Raw genomic sequence first — 18,807 nt, forward strand, 5'->3', positions numbered from 1 at the left:
AATTCCCGACGCTGCCGCTCCCAACGGCGTCCGTCCCAGGTCAGCAATGACTTGGACGTGATGATGCAAGATGCTTGGGACGAAGTCCCTACCTTCAAGAAATCCCCCCCTCGATCTATCCTAAAGGTCAGCAATGACCAGGATAGGGTGATGAAGGATGCCTTTCTTCCCCCGCGCAAAGTTCACTTTGCGGAACCCGAACACCTACCCCCCCTTCAGGATGAGCCTGTGGATGTGGAGATGGTTGATGTTGTGGATGATTCGGATGTGGAGATGGGGGATGCTGATGTTGAGATGGAAGATGCCCCCGAGCTTCCCTGGTGGGTGTGTGATGTGTCGATGGAGTGAGTGAAGCTATGCAAGCTTCAAGTTCCTGTCTCTCTTCTTGTGTTGTCTGAAAGCCCAGGTTTCTCTTTTCAAAACACAAAAGAAAGTTCAACCCTCCCATATCCGAAAAAAAATCAAAACTCTTCTGCCCCTGTGACTCTTCACTCCCACAGAGTGTGCTCCCTATCAGCATGTTTGTTCCTCGTGTATGGTGTTGAACCCCAATGGGGTATTTGTTGATGGACTGCAAGCTAAAGCTACAGACATCACTGTTTCCCTTCCCCGACTCAATTCGTTGGTAGTCTAGTCAGGAGACAAATCAACAATGAGTTTTCCCCTGCCGAATGGCTGCTAGCATTCACTGTAAATCAATCTGAATTCCAAGTGGACAATCAGGTGTCTCTAACAACTTGTTGTATTCACTTCCCTGTAGGTATTGTACTTACTTAGAGGCTAAATGCTTGAGAATATTACTTCACCTAGGGCTAGGGCCTGGTAGCCCTGGCTAGCTGTTCCTTCCTAGCTCTAGTACCGACCACGAAGTTTCCATTGTATTCACAGATCAACCCTGTTCCTTCCGTGGTGAATCAACATGTTGTTTCAAATATCTCTTTCCCTAGACTTCCAATTCCCAAATTCCACTTCCTGGCTTGTCTTCTGTCCCTCACCCCCAATCCTCCATCTTCCTCCCTCAACTTTTCTTTTTCTTTTTCTTTTTGCTCTCTTCTCGCCCCAACAATCCCCATTACTCTCCAGATCTATCCTAAAGATCAGCTATGACCAGGACGTGGTGATGAAAGATGTGTGTGGCGAGGCTAAAAACAGAAATCCAGCCTTCAAGCAGCCCCGCTTGCCCCTGCCCAAGTCTATTCTCCGTCACGCCAAGGTCAATCATGACCAGGATATGAGACTGAAAGACGTTTGCCGGAGAGTGCTTTTCGGAGAACCTGAGCATAGCCTCTCCTATGACTTTGAGCCCGTGGTCATTTATGACCCGGACGTTGAGATGGTCGACGTGCAAGACGATGTGGATGTGGACATGGAGGACGTTTCTCGTGCCCGCCAAAGCATCCACTTCGTCGATTCTCGATACCACTTCCTACTTGTCATCATTTCAGGGTTAGTGCACACCTGGGCGTTGAGTTGAAGGATATCTGTGACCAGAACAGGGACAGAGCCCCTGCATCTCAAAAACCTCATCCTCGCAATTCCTGACGCCACTGAACCGATTGGCGTTGGCCCAAAGCCAGAAACGACCATAACATGGAGCTAGAGGTTCCCCTGCCTGTCAAATAGTCCACTCTGCCAATTCTTGGGAAGGCTGCTGCCTCCTAAGAAGCCGATCACCGCTGCCCTGCCCACAGAGACAACGGTCTTTCATCAAAACGATCCCGAACCATGGCGACAACCATGAAGATAACGGACGCGAAGAGACCTGCTACCTCTTCCAAAGTCGACCGCCGCTGTCTTATTCACAAGAAAACTGGTCGCAAGCCACAAACATTATACAGACAGTACAAGCAAAACGGCCAGACAACGCGGCCGTTCCGCCCTCTGAATAATTTGAACATGACGAATGCTAAGGAAACTGAGACATGGTCCACATAGAGCACAAAAAGCTCTATCAGTGTCCTGAACCATGCCCAGAATCATGAACATAACGGACACGAAGAGAGTTGCGACCTCTTCCAAAGACGACCACCGCTGTTCTGTCCACCAAAACAATGGTCGCAGTCCACAAACACACAGACAGCAATAGCAAAACGGCCAGGCAACGCGGCCATCAGCTACGAGCGAGTTAAATTCTCCGACGAAAGCGATACAGGAGCTTTGTTTCCCCTCGCCGGGTGAGGGTCTGTATATAGACCACCGGTGGGCCGTGTCTACCCTTTTGTTTACTAGAATTAGCATAGCATTTTCATGATGAGTGGTATACTATACTACACACAGCAATAAACTACTTTACTCTGGCATTCTTCATGAGCTCTGACACTGTGAGCATCTAAGAGTTCGACTTCCCCTGCCTACCATCTCTCTCTTGATGCTGGACATTGCATCCAATTTCCATCCAATCTCTGGGTGTTGTACAAGCATGGGGGAACATGCAAAGCTTCTTGGCCAATGAGTGACGAGAATTGATGCTACAAGAAAGGCCGATCAAGAAGTGTTGATATATTCGAGCGGAAAGAGGAGGTAGGCCATCAGTAAGTAAAATGTTCCCCACATACCATGAACCAAGGGATCACTTCATATACCTCCTCAAATCTTATAGTTAGGGTAGGTGACGCGACACATCTACTATCAACAGGATGTCCCTAGACTAGGAGATAAAAGGGACTTTGTTGTTGTTGTTGAGATATTGTCATGGTTCAGAAAGCGGCTACTGACGAATCTTGTATTATGCGGTCACCTTACACTTCGGTTTTGCAATGGGGACGTGGGCGAGGCTCTTTATGAAATCAAGATCCTCTACTGTCATCTAAAAAACCTGTATCATATATACAGGAACGTCAGCAGCAATCGATATCTGTTCCCGTTATACAGCCTGTGTCTAGGCCTGGCAACGATCGGAGAAACTGAACCATGTCTGGACGTCACATGATCAATGTCTGCGCATCTGGCGCAACCGTCCGCCGTAAATTTCCATCTTCGAAACAATATCCTGCATCCGATAAGAATCTCATCACGAAAAACAAACGAACCGGCACCCAACATTCGATACCCTTTAACATCAAGACTCCGCCCAGCTACTCCTTGACACTTGAATCCCACAAACAAGCGTCTCAGCTACCCGACGCCCACCTCGGAACAAAAACAAGATGACCACCCCACCACCCCCCACTACCCCAGATCAGCAACAACAACAACAACAACAGCAAGCCACCCTCCAAAGCCAACGGGAAGCCGACTACCAACGCTTCAAGACCTACGCCGCCTGGACTTTCCTGGTCGCCTCCCCGATCCTCATCGCCCTCCCGCCGCGCAAGCTCGACAACCTGACGGTCCTCCAGCTCAGCGCCTTCTCGATCTCGGCCAACCACCTCACGCGCGAGCGCACCGGCCGCAGCATCGTCGACCGCCTCGAGGACAAGATCTCCTCCGGCCGGAGCCACCCCCTGGCCTCGCTGGGGAACGGGCTCCCCAGTGAGCGCGCGCTGGAGATCCAGGCCCGGCTGAAGGCGGACCGCGAGCGGCAGATCGAGGAGGCCAAGGGGGAGGAGCTGGCCAAGCTGAAGGCCCGCGAGGAGTTCGACAAGCCCGTGCTGCAGCGGGTGTGGATGGGCGGGGAGACCGAGGGGTGGAAGGAGCGGCGCCTGCGCGAGGAGCAGAAGGCCCTCGACGAGGGGAAGGGGTATGGGGATTTGATCCGGGACCACATCTGGGATGTTTGGACTTGGGGGAAGGGGGATGGAGAGGGGGAGGAGGGGAAGAAATGAGGGGATTGTGAACGGGGTTGCGGATGGATGATATGAGGGAGGATGTTGGTGCGGGTTGCTGGCGGTGATGGGTTTTGATGATATCTCTACTTCGTTTTGTTTCCGGGAGTGGTGATGTGTATTTTATGTGCCGTATGTTTGGCGTTGGGGTTCATAAAAGGCTATGGTTTTGGTTTTGGGGTGATGTATATTAGTTTGCTGTGGTGAAGGCTGGGTTCTGAAAATGAGCATCTGAGTCTCTTTTCTTTTTGGTTTGGATGCCATCTGTGAGTTTTGAATCTGCTGCGGATTCTCGAGTACCTGTTGGGGACGCTGGAGTCATAGTGGCTGCATAGTATGCTGCTTGTTGAGAAATTGCATAGAGTATAGCGCAGGACTTGAGATGATGGCACTGGTGCGTCGTGGTCCATGCGAATGAGCACGGAGAATCTGCACAGCCATTCTCCAAAGAACATCTCTCAGTGAAGATCATCAGGCGATCAGCCCTACTTGGTTCCCGTCGACCCAGCATGTCCGAAGACTAGCTCTGATAGCGGTTATTTTCTGGGCAGTTCCGATCTCAACTCGACGTTACTAGCCCACACATTTCAATTGCCCTCAGCCTGAGGGAACGAAGGTCATGGACTAAGAACGAATCGAGCCACTACTTCCACCCTGCAATGTTTCTGATTCATTAAATGTACAGTACCACTCGTCCAAAGCTATCATGCACGCCGCTTGAGCATGGATAAACAAATGATCGTCAATGGTTGAGAACTCGAGAGACTACCGTCTAACACTGTCACCACACCACACTTCTTACACCTCCCAAACACTATACAGAATGCCCATACGATTGATCGTACGCTTCTTATGACGTGATCTGACATGGCAATGTGCTCATGAGAGCCACCCTGGGGTCCATCCGCACCTGACAGTGGCAACGAGTGACATCAACTGGAAGAAGAACAATACTCGATGCGCCTAGCAATCTAGACCACGACCAGTCATCCCGTTTCTTCAGGCAGCCTTTTTGCTCGGCCGAAATTGCCTTCCCGCACGGAACAGCGGCCATCTCTGATCATGTTTGCCCAGCTTGATTGATTGATTGCTCTCACGAACGGCGTATCGAAGGGAAGCTAATTACGCTTTGGTCGCCGAGCTTGTGTGAGTTTTACGTAAGAGCTAGGTGAGAAGCGGAGTAGGTTTCTCCGAATCGGAGGCGGCGGGTTCAAACTGGATCTGATGATGAATGAAACAAGACTGAAGCATACGAAGCAATTGCAGTACAGTTGAACCCATGTGGATGATCCTTAAAAGAAGCACACCTGCATTGCTGGACTGCACAATGACTCCAGAAGCGATGAGCAGCAGTTCCGTCTTGGCTCTGGCCCGAACGACGCTAGAATTTTAAGCGTAAGCTGATAGTGCGGGATTGCAGTGAGCGGCTGCAGGAACCGTTGCAGACCACACTAAGCTATAACGGGACTAGGAGCCATACAAAACACGTGCCTTGCACACTCCAAAGGGCGGATCCGGAACTGGGAACTTTCACGGGTTTTCTTTTTTCTCGAAAAACTGTAATGCCTTCGCCACACCGACTCTCCTCATGGCTCCTCCAATCCTGGACTCGCCTTGAATGCAGAAGAAGTCCTTGGCTCTTCTACCCCTGTCATTTAAAGCTTGGTATCAGCACGAATGACTAATTTGCATGTTCAATCGCAGTCCCCATCTCGCGGGCCAAGTGGAGGCCGTCTTCGGAAACTCACCATAGAACGGCACGCGTGCGGTGGGGAGGGTCGCACGCTTAGCGTCAAAAGGGCATGGTGCCAACCCGGTACCCGATGTCGTGATGGCGATTGCACATTGCGGCGACGGTGGGAGAAAAAAAAAAGTGGTTCTCCGCGCGAGGCCGATCGGTGGCAAGCTGCGCGGTTCAAGCGGTTGGTCGCCTGCCTGTCGTCGATTGATATAATTGTCCCCCGGTGTTCTTCTCTCCAAGACATTCCCCCCTCCCCCTCATCCCACATTTCAGCTTTCCCTCCCCCGGACTCCCTCTGCCCGTGAGCACCTGCACACCTTCGGCGCAAACGATGTACGACTCTTCAGTCTCCGCTGCGGAGAATAAGATTGAGCATCATGGAAGCGGTGATCCGAAGGTGCCCAACTACTATGGCGAAGAGGATGGTCCCCCGGTAAAAGGGGAGATGGAGCTTAACGTTGGTGGCCGTGGTGCCACGCAGCGTCGACTCAAGAACTACCACATCAGCATGATTGGATTCTGCGGTGGTATTGGAACTGGTCTCTTCGTTGGAGCCGGCTCTGCCTATGCGAAATCAGGGCCCGCCGGTTTGTTGTTGGCATATATTGTCGTGGGGTTTGTGCTGTGGTGTGTCATGCAAAGCATCGCCGAACTGGCGACCGTCTTTCCTACTGCAGGCTCCTTCCCCCACTGGGCTACTCGGTTCATCGATCCCGCCGTCGGTTTCTCTCTCGCCATCACTTACGGATACTGTTACACCATCGCCATTGCTTCGGAGGTCTCCGCGGCCGCGGTCGTGGTGAGCTACTGGTCAGACATAACACCGGCCGTGGTGATAACAGTCGGGTTGGCACTGATCTTAATCATCAATCTGATGAGTGTCCGTTTCTATGGCGAGAGTGAAGTCGTGACAGGTGCCATAAAAGTCCTGTGTTTTCTGGGCTTGGTGATCGTGGCCATCGTGATCACTGCAGGCGGCGGCCCGAACCACGAGACCATCGGCTTCCGCTACTGGCACAACCCTGGTCCCTGGACCAACTACAATGGCATTACTGGACCAACTGGGCACTTTCTGGGATTCTTGTCGGCTTTCGTCAACGCCTCTTTCAGTTTCGTCGGAGTCGAGACTGTCGTCATTGCCGCCGCCGAAGCTATGGACCCGCACCGCGCCATCCCCAAGGCTGCCCGTCGCGTCACCTACCGCATTGCCTTCTTCTACATCCTCGGAGCCCTGCTCATTGGAATGATTGTCGATCCCCGGACCTCTGGCCTCACATCCGGCTCTGGCAATGCCAATAGCTCTCCCTGGGTTATTGCCATCAAGCAAGCCGGCATCAGTGGTCTCCCCTCGGTCGTGAACGCCTGTGTCTTGATCTCCGCCTGGTCAGCTGGTAACTCCTACTGCTGGGTCGGCTCACGCATGATCGTAGCCATGACCACCGATCGCCAACTTCCTCAGTTTTTCGGCAAGGTCACCAAGAAAGGTGTTCCGTATATTGCGGTGGTCGTCTCCTGGCTCTTCGGTCCTTTGGCGTATCTGAGTAAGCATCCTTCCTATTTCATTGTCAAGATATTCATCTAACCCAAAATTTGCTTAGGTCTCGGAAGTGGTGGTCCTTCTCAAGCCTTCACCTGGCTCCTTAACCTGAGCACGATCGCCGGCTTAATTGCTTGGGCGACTCTCAGCTTCTGTTATATCCGCTTCCATCGGGCGATGAAGGTCCAAGGCCATAGTCGCGATACCCTCCCTTGGCAGGGCCCATTCCAGCCCTACACCGCGTGGGTGGGATTCATCGGATCCACCATCATTACTCTTGTGGCTGGATTCCCTGTCTTCCTCAAGGGGAACTGGTCTACCTCGGACTTTTTCGCCTCGTATGTCGGTATTCCGATCTTCATTGTGCCAATCATCCTTTGGAAGATCTTCAAGAAAAGCAAGGTTAGTCCCATGCTATTCCTCTTGTTTTGTGATGCAGACGCTGATAGGTTGCTTTAGTTTGTCCGCGCATCTACCCTGGATCTCTGGTCTGGTCGCCTCTTAGAGGGTGAGATCATTGTTAAAGACCACGGACCTCGGACGCCACTCAAGCGCTTTGTTGACTGGATCTTCTGAGTACATACACATGCTCTTGTATATAGACTTGTATATACCTAGACGGTGATACCCACTAGATTTTTTTTAAACACTTTTTGGATCTATCCTAGGATACACAGTGTCACTCGACTATAATTGGTATCATTTTCGCGTAGTGTCTTTCAAGTTGTTTGTACAAATGAGGTGGTCGGTTATGATTGAAACTGTTGTCGGAGCTTGGCGATGTCATGATGCGAAGCTTTGCAGCACCCACCCACGAGGATCGAGCTGAAGTGGCCGCCGGCACGAGCGTCGCTGACGACATCTGCAAGTTGAACTTCCCACGGACGCTGTTCATCGTTAGTACACATGCGCAACATAAAAGCTCTCCCGAAAGTCAAGTGTGGCCACTTGAAGGTCCGAAAGAGCACATTCAAAAGCATGCAAAGGGGGAAGAGAAAGACATACCGAATCGGCGGCACCAGGTCCTTCGACCTTCTTCTCCCACACCTGGGTGGTGGTATTGTAGACCTCCCCCTGCGTCCCATCGGGATACAACACCAACGCAGGCTTCGTCTGCGCCCCCTCCTCACCCAGAACCTTCTCCACACCCTCCCCGAACAACTTCACCAACCGGCCCAAGCGATGCACCTTGGTGCAGTTCATCCCAATACCCCAAGGCTTAGGCTCAGACCCACCCAACGCCGCCTCCACGACAGCCTCCACCGCACTCCCATCGGGCAAGGCATCCTGCCCCTCGACGGGGAAAACGCAAACGACCCAGAACGGGATCTCCATCGCCTCCAGCCCGGCCTCCCGCGCCGCCCGGCGCACCGCGCGCACCTCATCCAAGCGCGGCACCGTCTCAAATGCCACATACTGCACCTTGTCCTCCAATCTTCCACCGTCTTGCTGCACCGCCTCCACAATCAACCGCAACCTCTTCAAATGCCACCGAAACAGACTCTCCTCGTCATCATGCTCCGCATCATACGCCCCACTATACTCCTGTCCGGGGATCATGCACGCCCCGTACGGACCCAGGCTCAGCGCAACCTTAGCGTTGGAGCCGCGGACGGCGTCGGCTGCGACGGACAAGCCCGTGCGGATGTACGGCGCGATCGCATCGCGGGGGATCCCGTCGGGGTGGTCGGGGGTCTTGGTGCGCGCGAACCCCTCGATGGAGACTTGGTAGGTGGCCGTCAGGAGGACGTCGCTGCCGGCTTCGATGAAGGAGCGCTGGCAGGCGAGGAGGGTCGGCGGGGAGGAGATCAGGAGGTGCGAGGACCAGAGCGGGGTGGTGGTTGAGTTGAAGGTTGTCGCGTGGTGGTCTTGGAGGGTGGTACCCAGGCCGCCGTCGAGGATTTGAACTGGAATTGGTGGTTGAGGGGGCATTGCTGTGGTGTTTTGGGGCTTGGTTGGTAGGTGTAGAGGGAGGATGAGGTGTGGGAGGGAGGGAGGGAGGGAGGAAAGATGGTGGTGGGTGAGGAGAGAAGAACTTACTAGGTAGGGAATGTGGAGGCCCCACTTGCGATAACGCTGTGCTTAGCGGGCGGGTGGTGAGTGGGGTACTGTACCTACTGCTGCAGTACGTACTGCTGCAGTGCTTAGCCTAAGCGGACACTAATGCGGTAAGGTTGTCCGTCTACCTAGTACCTTAAGCGGTTCCGATACCACAACACCTCACTCTCTTCGAGTAGAGCATCTATCCATCACCTATCCTGTTTCCTTGGCGGAATCTCTTGGAAGATCGACGCAAGCAACTAATGGGTGCCTACTCGCAACCTCAGAGCAGCTATGGGTCTATTTTTTTGCACTTGTGAAAGGTGCACTGCCATCAATTGCCAACGACAAGGATCACAGACCAATGTCTCATCGCTGCCAATAGTGTGGTATGTTGCTCGCAAATGGAGCACTTGATCCTGCCCAACTGACCCCTTCCTCTCCCTAATAGTCTCGCAACTGATCTTGTAGTTAGATCTGGTGACTCATCGATGCCGCTTGCCGAAACATTGCCTCGTCAATATGGCGCCAAGTGAGGAGAACTGAGACACTCGACATCCAGTTTTTCGAATTACTCAACCGGATGGTTGCACCAATGCGTTTGCTTGACAAACGCCTGCTGTGCCCGAGTGAAGCACTAGTCGATCTGGACAGATGCTCGCAGCTCAACGCCTACTCATCATCGTGACGACGTCGAGGCACGTTCTCGCCGTACCGCGCAGAGAATCAGAATCCTCGACTTCCTTCCTGCTCATCGGCCGATAGATCATACTATAGTGATCATTCACTTTGCATGTTTCAAGATGATTTGTCAAAGCTCCAAGTTTGTACGAGTGTGGTACGGTAGGTCCCTTCGGTCTCTCCACCAATACCGAACATACATCTTAGTTGATCAGTCCTTCGTCTTCGAAGATGCGCGATTTTCTTTGAAAGTCGTTGCTTCTTTGACGTATACAGGTCACGTCACAGGCAAAAACCCTTGCCTGTTTACTGCTGGTTACGAGGCTATGCCATGTCCCCGTAGTCATTGTTTCAGACAACAAATGAAACCTGTCAAATCCATTATCCACCGCAGCAAATGAGGAGAACAGCGAAGTGCAACGCTGACCAGCAATGTAGCCATTTAGTCCAGGAATGCTTGGTGGCCCAGACGATGAGCAAGGTCTCTCTTACAAGGATGCGTTAGTTGACAGATGCTTTCACCCGCTTCTCCCGCCAGATACGAAGAAGTTTTCACCTCGAAGACATGCCGATCCCCTCAACATAAAAGCTGCGCCCACTTTCAACATAGCTTGCCATTGCTATCAGCACTAGTATCGCTTCCATTGGCCTTGGGACTTTGGGTTTGACGCAACTTGGGCGACATCTGAGGGCAGTGCATCATGACTTCTTCGTTTACAACCCAATCTGACTTTCCGGAATCCTCAATGGATTCTTCGTTGACCTCCCGGATTCGAACTGAGTCTTCGCAATTCTTAGTCGGAGTTTCTGAGGTCTCTGAGGAAGCTTTGCCAGTTCCTCATGAGGCTCTGACTGATTCTCCCTCACCTCTCGAAATCCCGATGGATCTACCGCCTGCCTATGAGCATGAACCCACCAATACTTCGCCTCCATGTAGCCTTCCCACCAAGGTGTCAGCCGCTGCTACGGACGTCGAAGAACAGCCCCTCCCTGTACTTCTAATTTACGAAGTCAGACATTACCCTCGTCCTCTCCGTCGCCGAGATGATGTATACGACAAATGAATCTTCAGGTGCAGGACCTGCACAATCATAATGCTTGTCGCGGCCATAGGCTTCATGAACCTCGTCGTCTACATTGAAAGCAAGCGCGACAATGACACCAACGAAGGCCGCTCGCTGGAGGACCAGTGCTCAAATCAGCACGACACGGCGCTTAGCTTGGCTTTCAGCCTGGGTTATCTGGGAGCCGACCATTGGTATGCTCATCACTGGCTGCTTGCCGTCCTCAAGTCAATGTGGGCATTTCTGCACGGTGTACCTTTTCTCATTTACCGCTATGGCGGCCACCGTGATCCTTATGCCGCGGGTTTTCCCCGGGGCTTGCTTTGGCTGTCAGCATTTTCGTTTCTGTTGAAGATCGTCACCTTTTTCTGGTATCCGATCGATGCATACCTCTGGTCCTCGGGCGTCTATAGCATCCCAGGTTGCTTGGATCGCATCGTGAATTGAGAGATTTGGTAGAGGCACACAGTGAGTGGGGCTTGGACTATGTGGGTAATTTGTTGCCATGGATTGATTGTCGCTTTCATTGCTGCATGGTAGTTTTTCTTTGATCGTGAACAAGTGAAGGAAGCCGGGACAATCCTTTGATACTTGCAAATGAATGGAGTTAGTCGATTGAAAGAGATGGGGGTAAATTATCAAGCTAACAAAGCAAAGCACAGATGGACAAATGAAGTTCTAGTCTTTTCAATTGTACTCACAGCAGACCTCAGCTTTGGTCCTCCTAGAAATAAGTTCCTTTAAAATCATTATACACTACCTTCATTTCTACTTCGTACTATTGGGCAATCTCATTATCGGGCACCGTGCAACAATACAAACGGGGCTTATCACGAACTTCGTTGTCACTGCCTCAAAGCCACAAACAATGCCTTACAAGCAAGACGACTCCTCACCTCCCTACCATAGGATTATAGCCGTATCAGTCGGAATTTTTCCCGGAAAACCGATCGAAGATAAATGACTCCTTATATCATGGATACTCCCACGGAGGGTCGACACGGAGGGTCGAGTCTCGATCAAAAAGCCTCTACTTCTCCTGCCATCCGAAGAAATTGGTATCTACCACCCACAGCATCGTTTCTGTGCAGCATTCACGAGATCTGACACCGATACTTTATTATCCAGTTTCATAATCTCGTGCCGTGTTTGCAGTACATGATGTCTTCTCAAGCTCAGAAGATGCCTGCCAATGATGCTCCAGTCACCGCTGAAGCTCCAGATGACTTCCCCGAGCAGCTGACTGGGTCTCTTACCCAGACGCCCGACGAGACTTCCTCAGTTCCCGATCTTGGAGCAGCTATTCAGTACCCCCCTCCGCCCTCATACCACTCCACCAACCCACCTCAATACAACCGCATGGGCACTCAACCTACGATCAATTCGATCTCAGTTGAGCCCATCGCCGTGGAAAGCATCGAGGAGCAGCCCCAACCGACCACCACCAGCGATGGCAATCCCAGTGCCAGGCAGAACCACCGCCGTTGCCGGTTCCGGATCAGGCGCGGGTGTCTGGATTGCGTGTCCCAGCTAGGCAGCGCAGACTTCTGGATCCCGGCATGCATCAGCACGTACTTACTCGCCATAGTAGGGCTCTTCGTGTACGCCATTGTTCTCACCACCATACGGGACAATGATAAAGGCTTGGAGCCCCACGACGAATGCTACAGGAACCGGGAGCGCATCGCCTACCTCGCCGGGTTTCTGGGGTGGCTCGCGGGCATCGACCACTTTGTTGCCCATCACTGGGTCCTGGCAGTCGTTAGGTCGACCTGGTTGATCTTGTTTCTGGTGAGGCTGTTCTTGAGTCATTTCTTGAGTATTTTCATCGAGTGGAATCCCCCGCTTAACCTCAACAAACTGGACAATGCCTGGCCGAATGCGATTCTTGTGACCTCGCTCTGGTGGCCGCTCGATATGGTGCTTTGGTTGACCAAGGTTTTTAGTGTTCCGGGCTGTAAGGGTGGAGGTGGCTTCTAAGCTGCTGTCAGACTTGAGGGGGCTTGGAGTTTGGTATTGTCGGGATTGTCGGTATTCGGGCGAGGCTTGCTGTCTTTTGGTGTTCTGATCTTCTCGGGACCTTTTTGCTCTTGATTTCCACTGATCCAAAGAACAGAGATCTGGATCATGGTCGGGGTTGACAAGAACATCCGAGACTTATAGAATTCAACAACAAAAATAAAAAAAACCATTTCTGAACTTGAGATCAATACTCAAATAAACTCTTACAACAATTGAGACCATTTGCATGGTCTTAATACTTCTTCCATGCAGCGCGGTCCTGCCGCCTTGGCGTTGGTTATGCCTTAATGCCTCCCCCCTTGGGCTCCGTTCCTTTGCTCAAACTACACCTCCCTCCCCACTTCCCTTCACTGGGTCCTGGCAGTCATTAGGTCGACCTGGTTGTCCTCATTATTAGCTTGAAATATGGATATGGTCACCCAAGATTATGATCAAGAAACGGTTCTTGAATTTCGCAAACACTGCCGCTATCAGCTCGATTTCTTCAAGGATAGACTTTGCCGGCTGCAGACCGACCATATTGACGCACACGATGCCGAAAACGTGGGCATTCAACACCGCTCCATGTGTTTAGAAACTTAAACAAAGCCTCTGTATTTTTTTGGTTCGGTCAAAGAGGAGGAATGCTGGTTCCCGCCCGATGAGGAGGATTCAGAGTATCCTACCTATAATCCCAAGTCGGAGGACCGACTGAACACGATGGGACTCCAATATCATTTGAATAGGTACCTCGGTAGCGCATGGCCAGCGGACGAAAACAAGCTTCCGAATTTTGTACACAAAGAGTAAGCCCTGCCTTTCTTCAGCCTGGTGACTTTCCACTGATGTGCGCTCGCCCGTCTCTTCCTTTCTCCAGAAGGTCAGATCTCCGCCTGAAGGGCCTATACGAACTTCCCAGTGTCCACGACCACTCGTGGCGGACGTCTCTCACCCATGTTGCGCGGTCCGCCGAAGAAAGCAAACCATCGCCGCCTCACTTCAAACGTCTTGTGAGAAGCGAGGTTGCGGGGGATGAGCGGCTTCTTCGGGGTGAACTCATCACCATCATCAATTCGATGATCAACCGGCTGAGCTTCAAGTCTACTCTGCCTCATAAAGTAGCTCCGGTCAGTTCCTGTTCTCTTTTCTTCCTTCCGAAACAGATGGTGATATATTCGCATGGCATAATCGTGCTTTGGGAGCAGGTGGACAGCATCGTGCTAATTCAGTCCTCTTTTTGCAGGTGATACTGTATTCCCTCATGTATCCCCAACAACTTCGAGTCCTGGAGGCCTATTTCGATGGCCAAAATCTTGTTGTCAGCTCGACCAAACTGTATGACATGCGAAATGAGGATACAGAGAGCTTGAAATGGTTCCTGCAATGGTGGTTGGGCCCTCCCGTTGGTGACACCAAGTCAATACCTGTTTCCTGCCAGCTTTTGTGTTCTTGGGATGACGAATTATGTGGGCGTTTACTTTTACTATGAATTGAGGACAATTTGGTTTTTTCTATTCTTTTTTGGAATGCGAGTGCGTAGTTTCGAAATGTTTACGGCTTGGGCCCCCCTGCACTGGGACTGTTCCGTTTGCCATTCGACAACGTACCAGCATCTATCTCTTCATCAGATCTCGCATCTTGAGGATGCATTGCCATTAATGGCGGTTCTTGTTAGCTGTATACCGTATCGGGCAAGCGCGGAGAGAACCTGCAGAAAACCACGGAATGCTATCTGGATTGGAATGCGGTCATCCTTCCTATTCTCGGAATCTACTACATCAACCACCTGATATCATTGCATCGGATATTCTGCACCCTTCCCTTTCAATCTCTCTCATTCGATCAATCGGGAAATTGGCAACATGACAGAGCTGCTGTGGTGAGATGAATTCTTACTGATGAGATGGAAATCAAATACACAACCCGTGGTACGTGGTATGCGAAGTCCCTGACCTACCGGCTCCGAACCGTGACCGAAACCTTGCAACTAGATTAATCTCTGACGGTTTTCCTTGGAGCGGCTCCTAAGAGTACCACAGAAGAAAACCAATGGGACTTCCGAATGGTCTAGTCCAAGCTTCTGCGAAACCAGCGACTCAGTATTCGGCAGGACCATTATTGCCGCGAATATAATCACCATCCAGTCAGACGCTTGTCAGCAGCGGATGGACCCTGAATTTAGACTTTGATGACGTCGAGACCTTGCCAGCAGGTGTCATATCTTAATGCAGCTGCGAGAAAACAGCAATCAGAGACAGCTCGTGTTGTCCCTGATATTGGCAAAGTTTGCCCCTTGCGCACAGCTGATACGCCATGAGGAATGTGTCGCGCACTGCAGGCTACAATGCCGTCACTTTTGCGCAAATGGCAATTGTGCATATAACCGCTTTGTATCCAGCCTTCGGATATCCTTCTCATATCATGTTGTAGTACCTTGTTTTAACATTATCTTCTCGGTATATCGAAAATGGGATCAGAAGCTACTCCAGGCCGGCTCCTACACCAGGTGGTGGATGAGGTAGCAGAAACTCGGCCAGAAGAACTGTTCTGCATCCATCCGGTTTCAATAAACTCAGCAGATGGTTGGCGAAACATCTCCTACCGGGACCTAGCCTACGCTGTCAATCGCGTTGCATTCTGGATTGACCAGCAGCTGGGCGATAGGGCCAAGAAGAAGCGACATGTCCTCGCCTATATAGGTAGCAATGATTTGCGATACGCAGCGTTCATATTGGCGTGCATGAAAACAGGGAATACGGTTCGTAAAGCGTGATTCCTCCCATAATCAGAAGGCTCATTCTCCAAAGGCATTGCTGCTCTCCACTCGAAACTCCCATTCCGCATTTCAGCATCTGCTCGACGCCACAGATTGTTTGGTGATGGTCGACGCCAGCAACAAGCAGCAGTTGCGACAGATGCTGGACAAAGTCAAGAGCAATCGCTCAGAGGGGTTCCAGAAATGGAGTATGCCGTCACTCTGGGAAGTCTTCCAGGATGCACCCAGCGACAACTACCCTTACGAGCACGAGCACGATTTCGCCGCCGTCGAGGATATAACCCCGGTCATCTTGCATAGTTCTGGAACAACGGGAAAACCCAAGGTTATCAACATACCGCACGGTTACCTCGCCGCTCTTGAGAATATCCAGACCATCCCTGTGCCGGAGGGACGAAAGCTCGCTCAGGGTCATCTGCGAGCGACTGGGAGACTAAGATTTCACTACGGCCCTATGTTCCATTTCCTCGGCCTGGTCTGCATCACAGAGTGTATCTATTTTAGGGCCCCATTTGTCCTCGCACCTGACCGCCCATTGGACCCTGATCTGTTTGCACAGATCGTGTCTGCCCATCACCCCAAACGGACATTGCTAGCTGCACCTGTACTTGAAGACCTCGGAGGACATGAAAGCGGCCGGGACGCACTTTCGCAATTTGAGTACGTGGGCTTCGGCGGCGCACCAATGTCACAATCCGCTGGGAAACAATTGTCATCGCTCGCACGTCTACAGACTATGCTTGGGAGTACCGAGACGGGATGGACGCCCGCCTTGCTCTGCGAGGATCCAGACGATTGGGATTATCTCGAATGGGTTCCCGCTTTTGGGGTGAGGATGGACGAAGTCGAGAAAGGACTCTTTGAGCTGGTGATTCCCAGGCCCGAGTCACGCAAATACCACGGAATCTTTTATTCCTATCCAGATCTGTCTGAGTACCGCACGGGCGATCTTCTCACACCTCATCCAACGAAATCTGGTCTTTGGCATTTCAACGGCAGAGGCGACGACATAATTGTCATGGGCAACGGAGAGAAATTCAATCCTATCGAAGCTGAGAAGATCCTCGAGAGCCACAAGCTGATCAGCCGCGCGGCGGTCTTTGGCCAGGACCGCCATCAAGCCGCGTTGCTTCTGGAACCCCAGTGGGATGATCTTCCCGAGGACTGGACTGAGGAATGGCTCCGACAGCAGCTTGGGTCACTTCTGGATGAGGCTAATGAAGCACTCCCCGCTTACGCACGGATTTTTGACACCCACATAGCTCTAACGTCTTCCGATAAACCATTTGCTCGGTCCCCAAAGGGGTCATTGCGCCGTCGCGAAATTGCACATGATTACAAATCCGTGCTGGACTCATTGTATGAGCCTGAAGACTCTAACAATTCTAACGCGCACGATACCAATGATGGAGCAGTTCCTGAGGGCTCGGATCGGGACGCGTTCCAGGAATGGCTCTTACAAGTATTCTCCCAGCGACTCCGTTTGAAGGACGTTTGCGAAAACGATGACCTAGTCAATAGCGGGATCGACTCACTGCAGGTGACTGAATTGTCGAGGATGTTGCAGCATGCATCGAAGAAACTACACCCTTCTGGGAAACCTCTGACTTGGTCAAGCAACGAAATTTACCAAGCAGGCTCCGTCCAGGCTCTTGCCGACAGACTCAGTCGACATGTTGGTGATGATAAGTCTAGCAAAAGCAATCCAAATTCTCAATGGACGCGAACGGATCAACTTGTCCATTCTATTTGGAATCACTCTCAGCATCTTGGCCACGGCGGTATCACGGTAGTGCTAACGGGCTCGACGGGTGATCTTGGGAGTCGCCTGCTCCATCAGTTGTTGCAGATTCCGTCGGTCGCAGATATATACTGTCTCAACCGTAGCGCCGATGCAGCTGATCGACAGGTGAATAGCTTCCAGGAAAGGGGCTTGTCAGATGGATGGCTTACAAAAGCCTCACGGGTTCACTTCTGGCAGATCAGCCTAGGCGATGACATGCTGGGGTTAACACCTGCTCAAAATCGTCATCTGCGGGACACAGCGGACGTCTACATCCACAACGCCTGGCCCGTCGATTTCCATAAACCCTTGAAAGCCTTCGAGAGTCCTATGCTTACGGGGCTGCGACGCCTTCTGAGCCTGGTTGAGGAATCCCCTCGTCGGGCTCACCTGCACTATATGTCATCTGTGTCGACGGTTGGGGCATGGCAAGCGTCGCATGGATCAACAATTCCTGAAATACTGCATGACGCCTCCGTGGTGCAAGAAATGGGGTATGCCGAGTCGAAATATGTCGCTGAGTCACTTTGCGAAATCGCAGCCCAGCGCAGCAACCTTCCTATCAGCATCCACCGTATCGGCCAGTTGGGCGGTCCGTCATCCCCCAAAGGAGGAATGTGGACCTCGCGGGACTGGTTTCCGGCGATGGTCTGCTCATCAATCACCACCGGCAAGATTCCAGATTCTTTGGGAGCAATGAAGGTCAACTGGATCCCAATTGTAAGTTGTTGAGCTGACGAGTGACACACCTCGAGTGTCTTTACACAATTGGCCGCTGCTGACATTCTGGTGATATGCAGGACCTAGCTGCTCAAGCTATTGTGCAGATCGTTCAATGCCGCTATGAGAAGCAGGATCTTACCGGCCTCAGGGTGTACCACATCGTCAACCCCGAGCCAAAAGATTGGGAGTTGTTTGCTCCCTTGGTGGCTAGGGCGTGTAAAGCCGAGGTGGTTTCGCTTGAAGAATGGATCAATGAATTGCAACAAATCTCGGATGATGCAAGTCGCGAACGTCTCGAAGGTCTGCCGGCTGTTCCTTTGCTGGGGTTTTTCAGGAGTCTGCTCGATCAGCAGGGTGCCAATGCCGCACCTCTTGAGACGACAAACGCCATTGCTCATAGTGCAGTCATGGGCAAGATCGGGCCTGTTGATATCAAGCTGTTCAAGACGTGGCTGCAACAGTGGAAAGAACGTTGGCTTTCGGATCTTAATATTTGAGCAGAGATGGTCTAAATTTATGGTATACCAGGATTGAGGTTGGTTAATGTTTTAATTGGAACACAATTTCTCGCTTTGTATCTAGGAGCAGAGCCGGTGGTCGTCAGCGTGCCCGGGTTGCACCACTCGACAGATGCCTGAGACAGGATATGTGTCATCTCCGCAGCGGGTGACTACGATTGACATGGCAATGCCGATGA

General features: G+C 51.7%; 8 protein-coding genes across 8 annotated transcripts in view; 7 read left to right on the forward strand and 1 right to left on the reverse strand.

The window, feature by feature from the left end:
• The window catches only part of BO86DRAFT_7987 (uncharacterized protein), a 1,399-nt gene extending 668 nt beyond the window's left edge, over positions 1-731 (forward strand). Inside the window, exon 2 of the mRNA XM_025677689.1 lies at positions 1-731. This exon is cut by the window's left edge and continues 12 nt beyond it. Coding sequence (XP_025533561.1) covers positions 1-348 — 348 coding nt within the window. The 3' untranslated portion in view covers positions 349-731.
• A 2,427-nt stretch (positions 732-3,158) lies between these two features.
• On the forward strand, positions 3,159-3,740 carry BO86DRAFT_272807 (uncharacterized protein; the record flags this gene model as incomplete). The annotated part of the gene is made up of 1 exon (XM_025667235.1): positions 3,159-3,740. A coding segment is annotated over one exon (582 nt), but the record flags the coding sequence as incomplete, so codon positions are not given.
• A 2,096-nt stretch (positions 3,741-5,836) lies between these two features.
• Positions 5,837-7,618, forward strand: BO86DRAFT_300618 (putative amino acid permease; the record flags this gene model as incomplete). Its single annotated transcript, XM_025667461.1, has 3 exons — positions 5,837-7,046; positions 7,104-7,444; positions 7,502-7,618. 3 exons carry the CDS (start codon positions 5,837-5,839, stop codon positions 7,616-7,618), a joined length of 1,668 nt encoding a protein of 555 aa, XP_025533563.1.
• A 109-nt stretch (positions 7,619-7,727) lies between these two features.
• BO86DRAFT_444567 (homocysteine S-methyltransferase family protein) lies at positions 7,728-9,035 on the reverse strand. The gene is made up of 2 exons (XM_025676390.1): positions 8,048-9,035; positions 7,728-7,929 (listed from the first exon to the last, which is right to left on the reverse strand). Exons 1-2 carry the CDS (start codon positions 8,972-8,974, stop codon positions 7,792-7,794), a joined length of 1,065 nt encoding a protein of 354 aa, XP_025533564.1. The 5' UTR covers positions 8,975-9,035; the 3' UTR covers positions 7,728-7,791.
• Positions 9,036-10,857: 1,822 nt separating this feature from the next.
• BO86DRAFT_394442 (uncharacterized protein) lies at positions 10,858-11,274 on the forward strand (the record flags this gene model as incomplete). Its single annotated transcript, XM_025673202.1, has 1 exon — positions 10,858-11,274. The coding sequence occupies one exon, from the start codon at positions 10,858-10,860 to the stop codon at positions 11,272-11,274; it is 417 nt and encodes a 138-aa protein (XP_025533565.1).
• A 714-nt stretch (positions 11,275-11,988) lies between these two features.
• BO86DRAFT_452425 (uncharacterized protein) lies at positions 11,989-12,952 on the forward strand (the record flags this gene model as incomplete). Its single annotated transcript, XM_025676927.1, has 1 exon — positions 11,989-12,952. One exon carries the CDS (start codon positions 11,989-11,991, stop codon positions 12,805-12,807), a length of 819 nt encoding a protein of 272 aa, XP_025533566.1. The 3' UTR covers positions 12,808-12,952.
• Positions 12,953-13,189: 237 nt separating this feature from the next.
• Positions 13,190-14,323, forward strand: BO86DRAFT_351692 (uncharacterized protein). Its single transcript, XM_025669442.1, has 3 exons — positions 13,190-13,634; positions 13,706-13,955; positions 14,072-14,323. The coding sequence occupies exons 1-3, from the start codon at positions 13,549-13,551 to the stop codon at positions 14,315-14,317; spliced, it is 582 nt and encodes a 193-aa protein (XP_025533567.1). The 5' UTR covers positions 13,190-13,548; the 3' UTR covers positions 14,318-14,323.
• Positions 14,324-15,132: 809 nt separating this feature from the next.
• BO86DRAFT_8096 (acetyl-CoA synthetase-like protein) lies at positions 15,133-18,803 on the forward strand. The gene is made up of 3 exons (XM_025677702.1): positions 15,133-15,586; positions 15,636-18,107; positions 18,188-18,803. Exons 1-3 carry the CDS (start codon positions 15,296-15,298, stop codon positions 18,605-18,607), a joined length of 3,183 nt encoding a protein of 1,060 aa, XP_025533568.1. The 5' UTR covers positions 15,133-15,295; the 3' UTR covers positions 18,608-18,803.
• Positions 18,804-18,807: the final 4 nt, after the last annotated feature.

This window comes from Aspergillus japonicus (assembly GCF_003184785.1).
Source record: "Aspergillus japonicus CBS 114.51 unplaced genomic scaffold BO86scaffold_1, whole genome shotgun sequence".
Taxonomy (NCBI): domain Eukaryota; kingdom Fungi; phylum Ascomycota; class Eurotiomycetes; order Eurotiales; family Aspergillaceae; genus Aspergillus; species Aspergillus japonicus.

Excerpts from the sequence above, each read along its gene's own strand:
- BO86DRAFT_351692 (XM_025669442.1), top strand. The coding sequence starts at position 13,549 with ATGGGACTCCAATATCATTTGAATAGGTACCTCGGTAGCGCATGGCCA. Across the intron at positions 13,635-13,705 it reads CCGAATTTTGTACACAAAGA|AAGGTCAGATCTCCGCCTGA; the intron begins GTAAGCCCTGCC and ends TCCTTTCTCCAG. Across the intron at positions 13,956-14,071 it reads TGCCTCATAAAGTAGCTCCG|GTGATACTGTATTCCCTCAT; the intron begins GTCAGTTCCTGT and ends CTCTTTTTGCAG.
- BO86DRAFT_444567 (XM_025676390.1), bottom strand. The coding sequence starts at position 8,974 with ATGCCCCCTCAACCACCAATTCCAGTTCAAATCCTCGACGGCGGCCTG. Across the intron at positions 7,930-8,047 it reads GACCTGGTGCCGCCGATTCG|CGTCCGTGGGAAGTTCAACT; the intron begins GTATGTCTTTCT and ends AACGATGAACAG.
- BO86DRAFT_8096 (XM_025677702.1), top strand. The coding sequence starts at position 15,296 with ATGGGATCAGAAGCTACTCCAGGCCGGCTCCTACACCAGGTGGTGGAT. Across the intron at positions 15,587-15,635 it reads GCATGAAAACAGGGAATACG|GCATTGCTGCTCTCCACTCG; the intron begins GTTCGTAAAGCG and ends CATTCTCCAAAG. Across the intron at positions 18,108-18,187 it reads AGGTCAACTGGATCCCAATT|GACCTAGCTGCTCAAGCTAT; the intron begins GTAAGTTGTTGA and ends GGTGATATGCAG.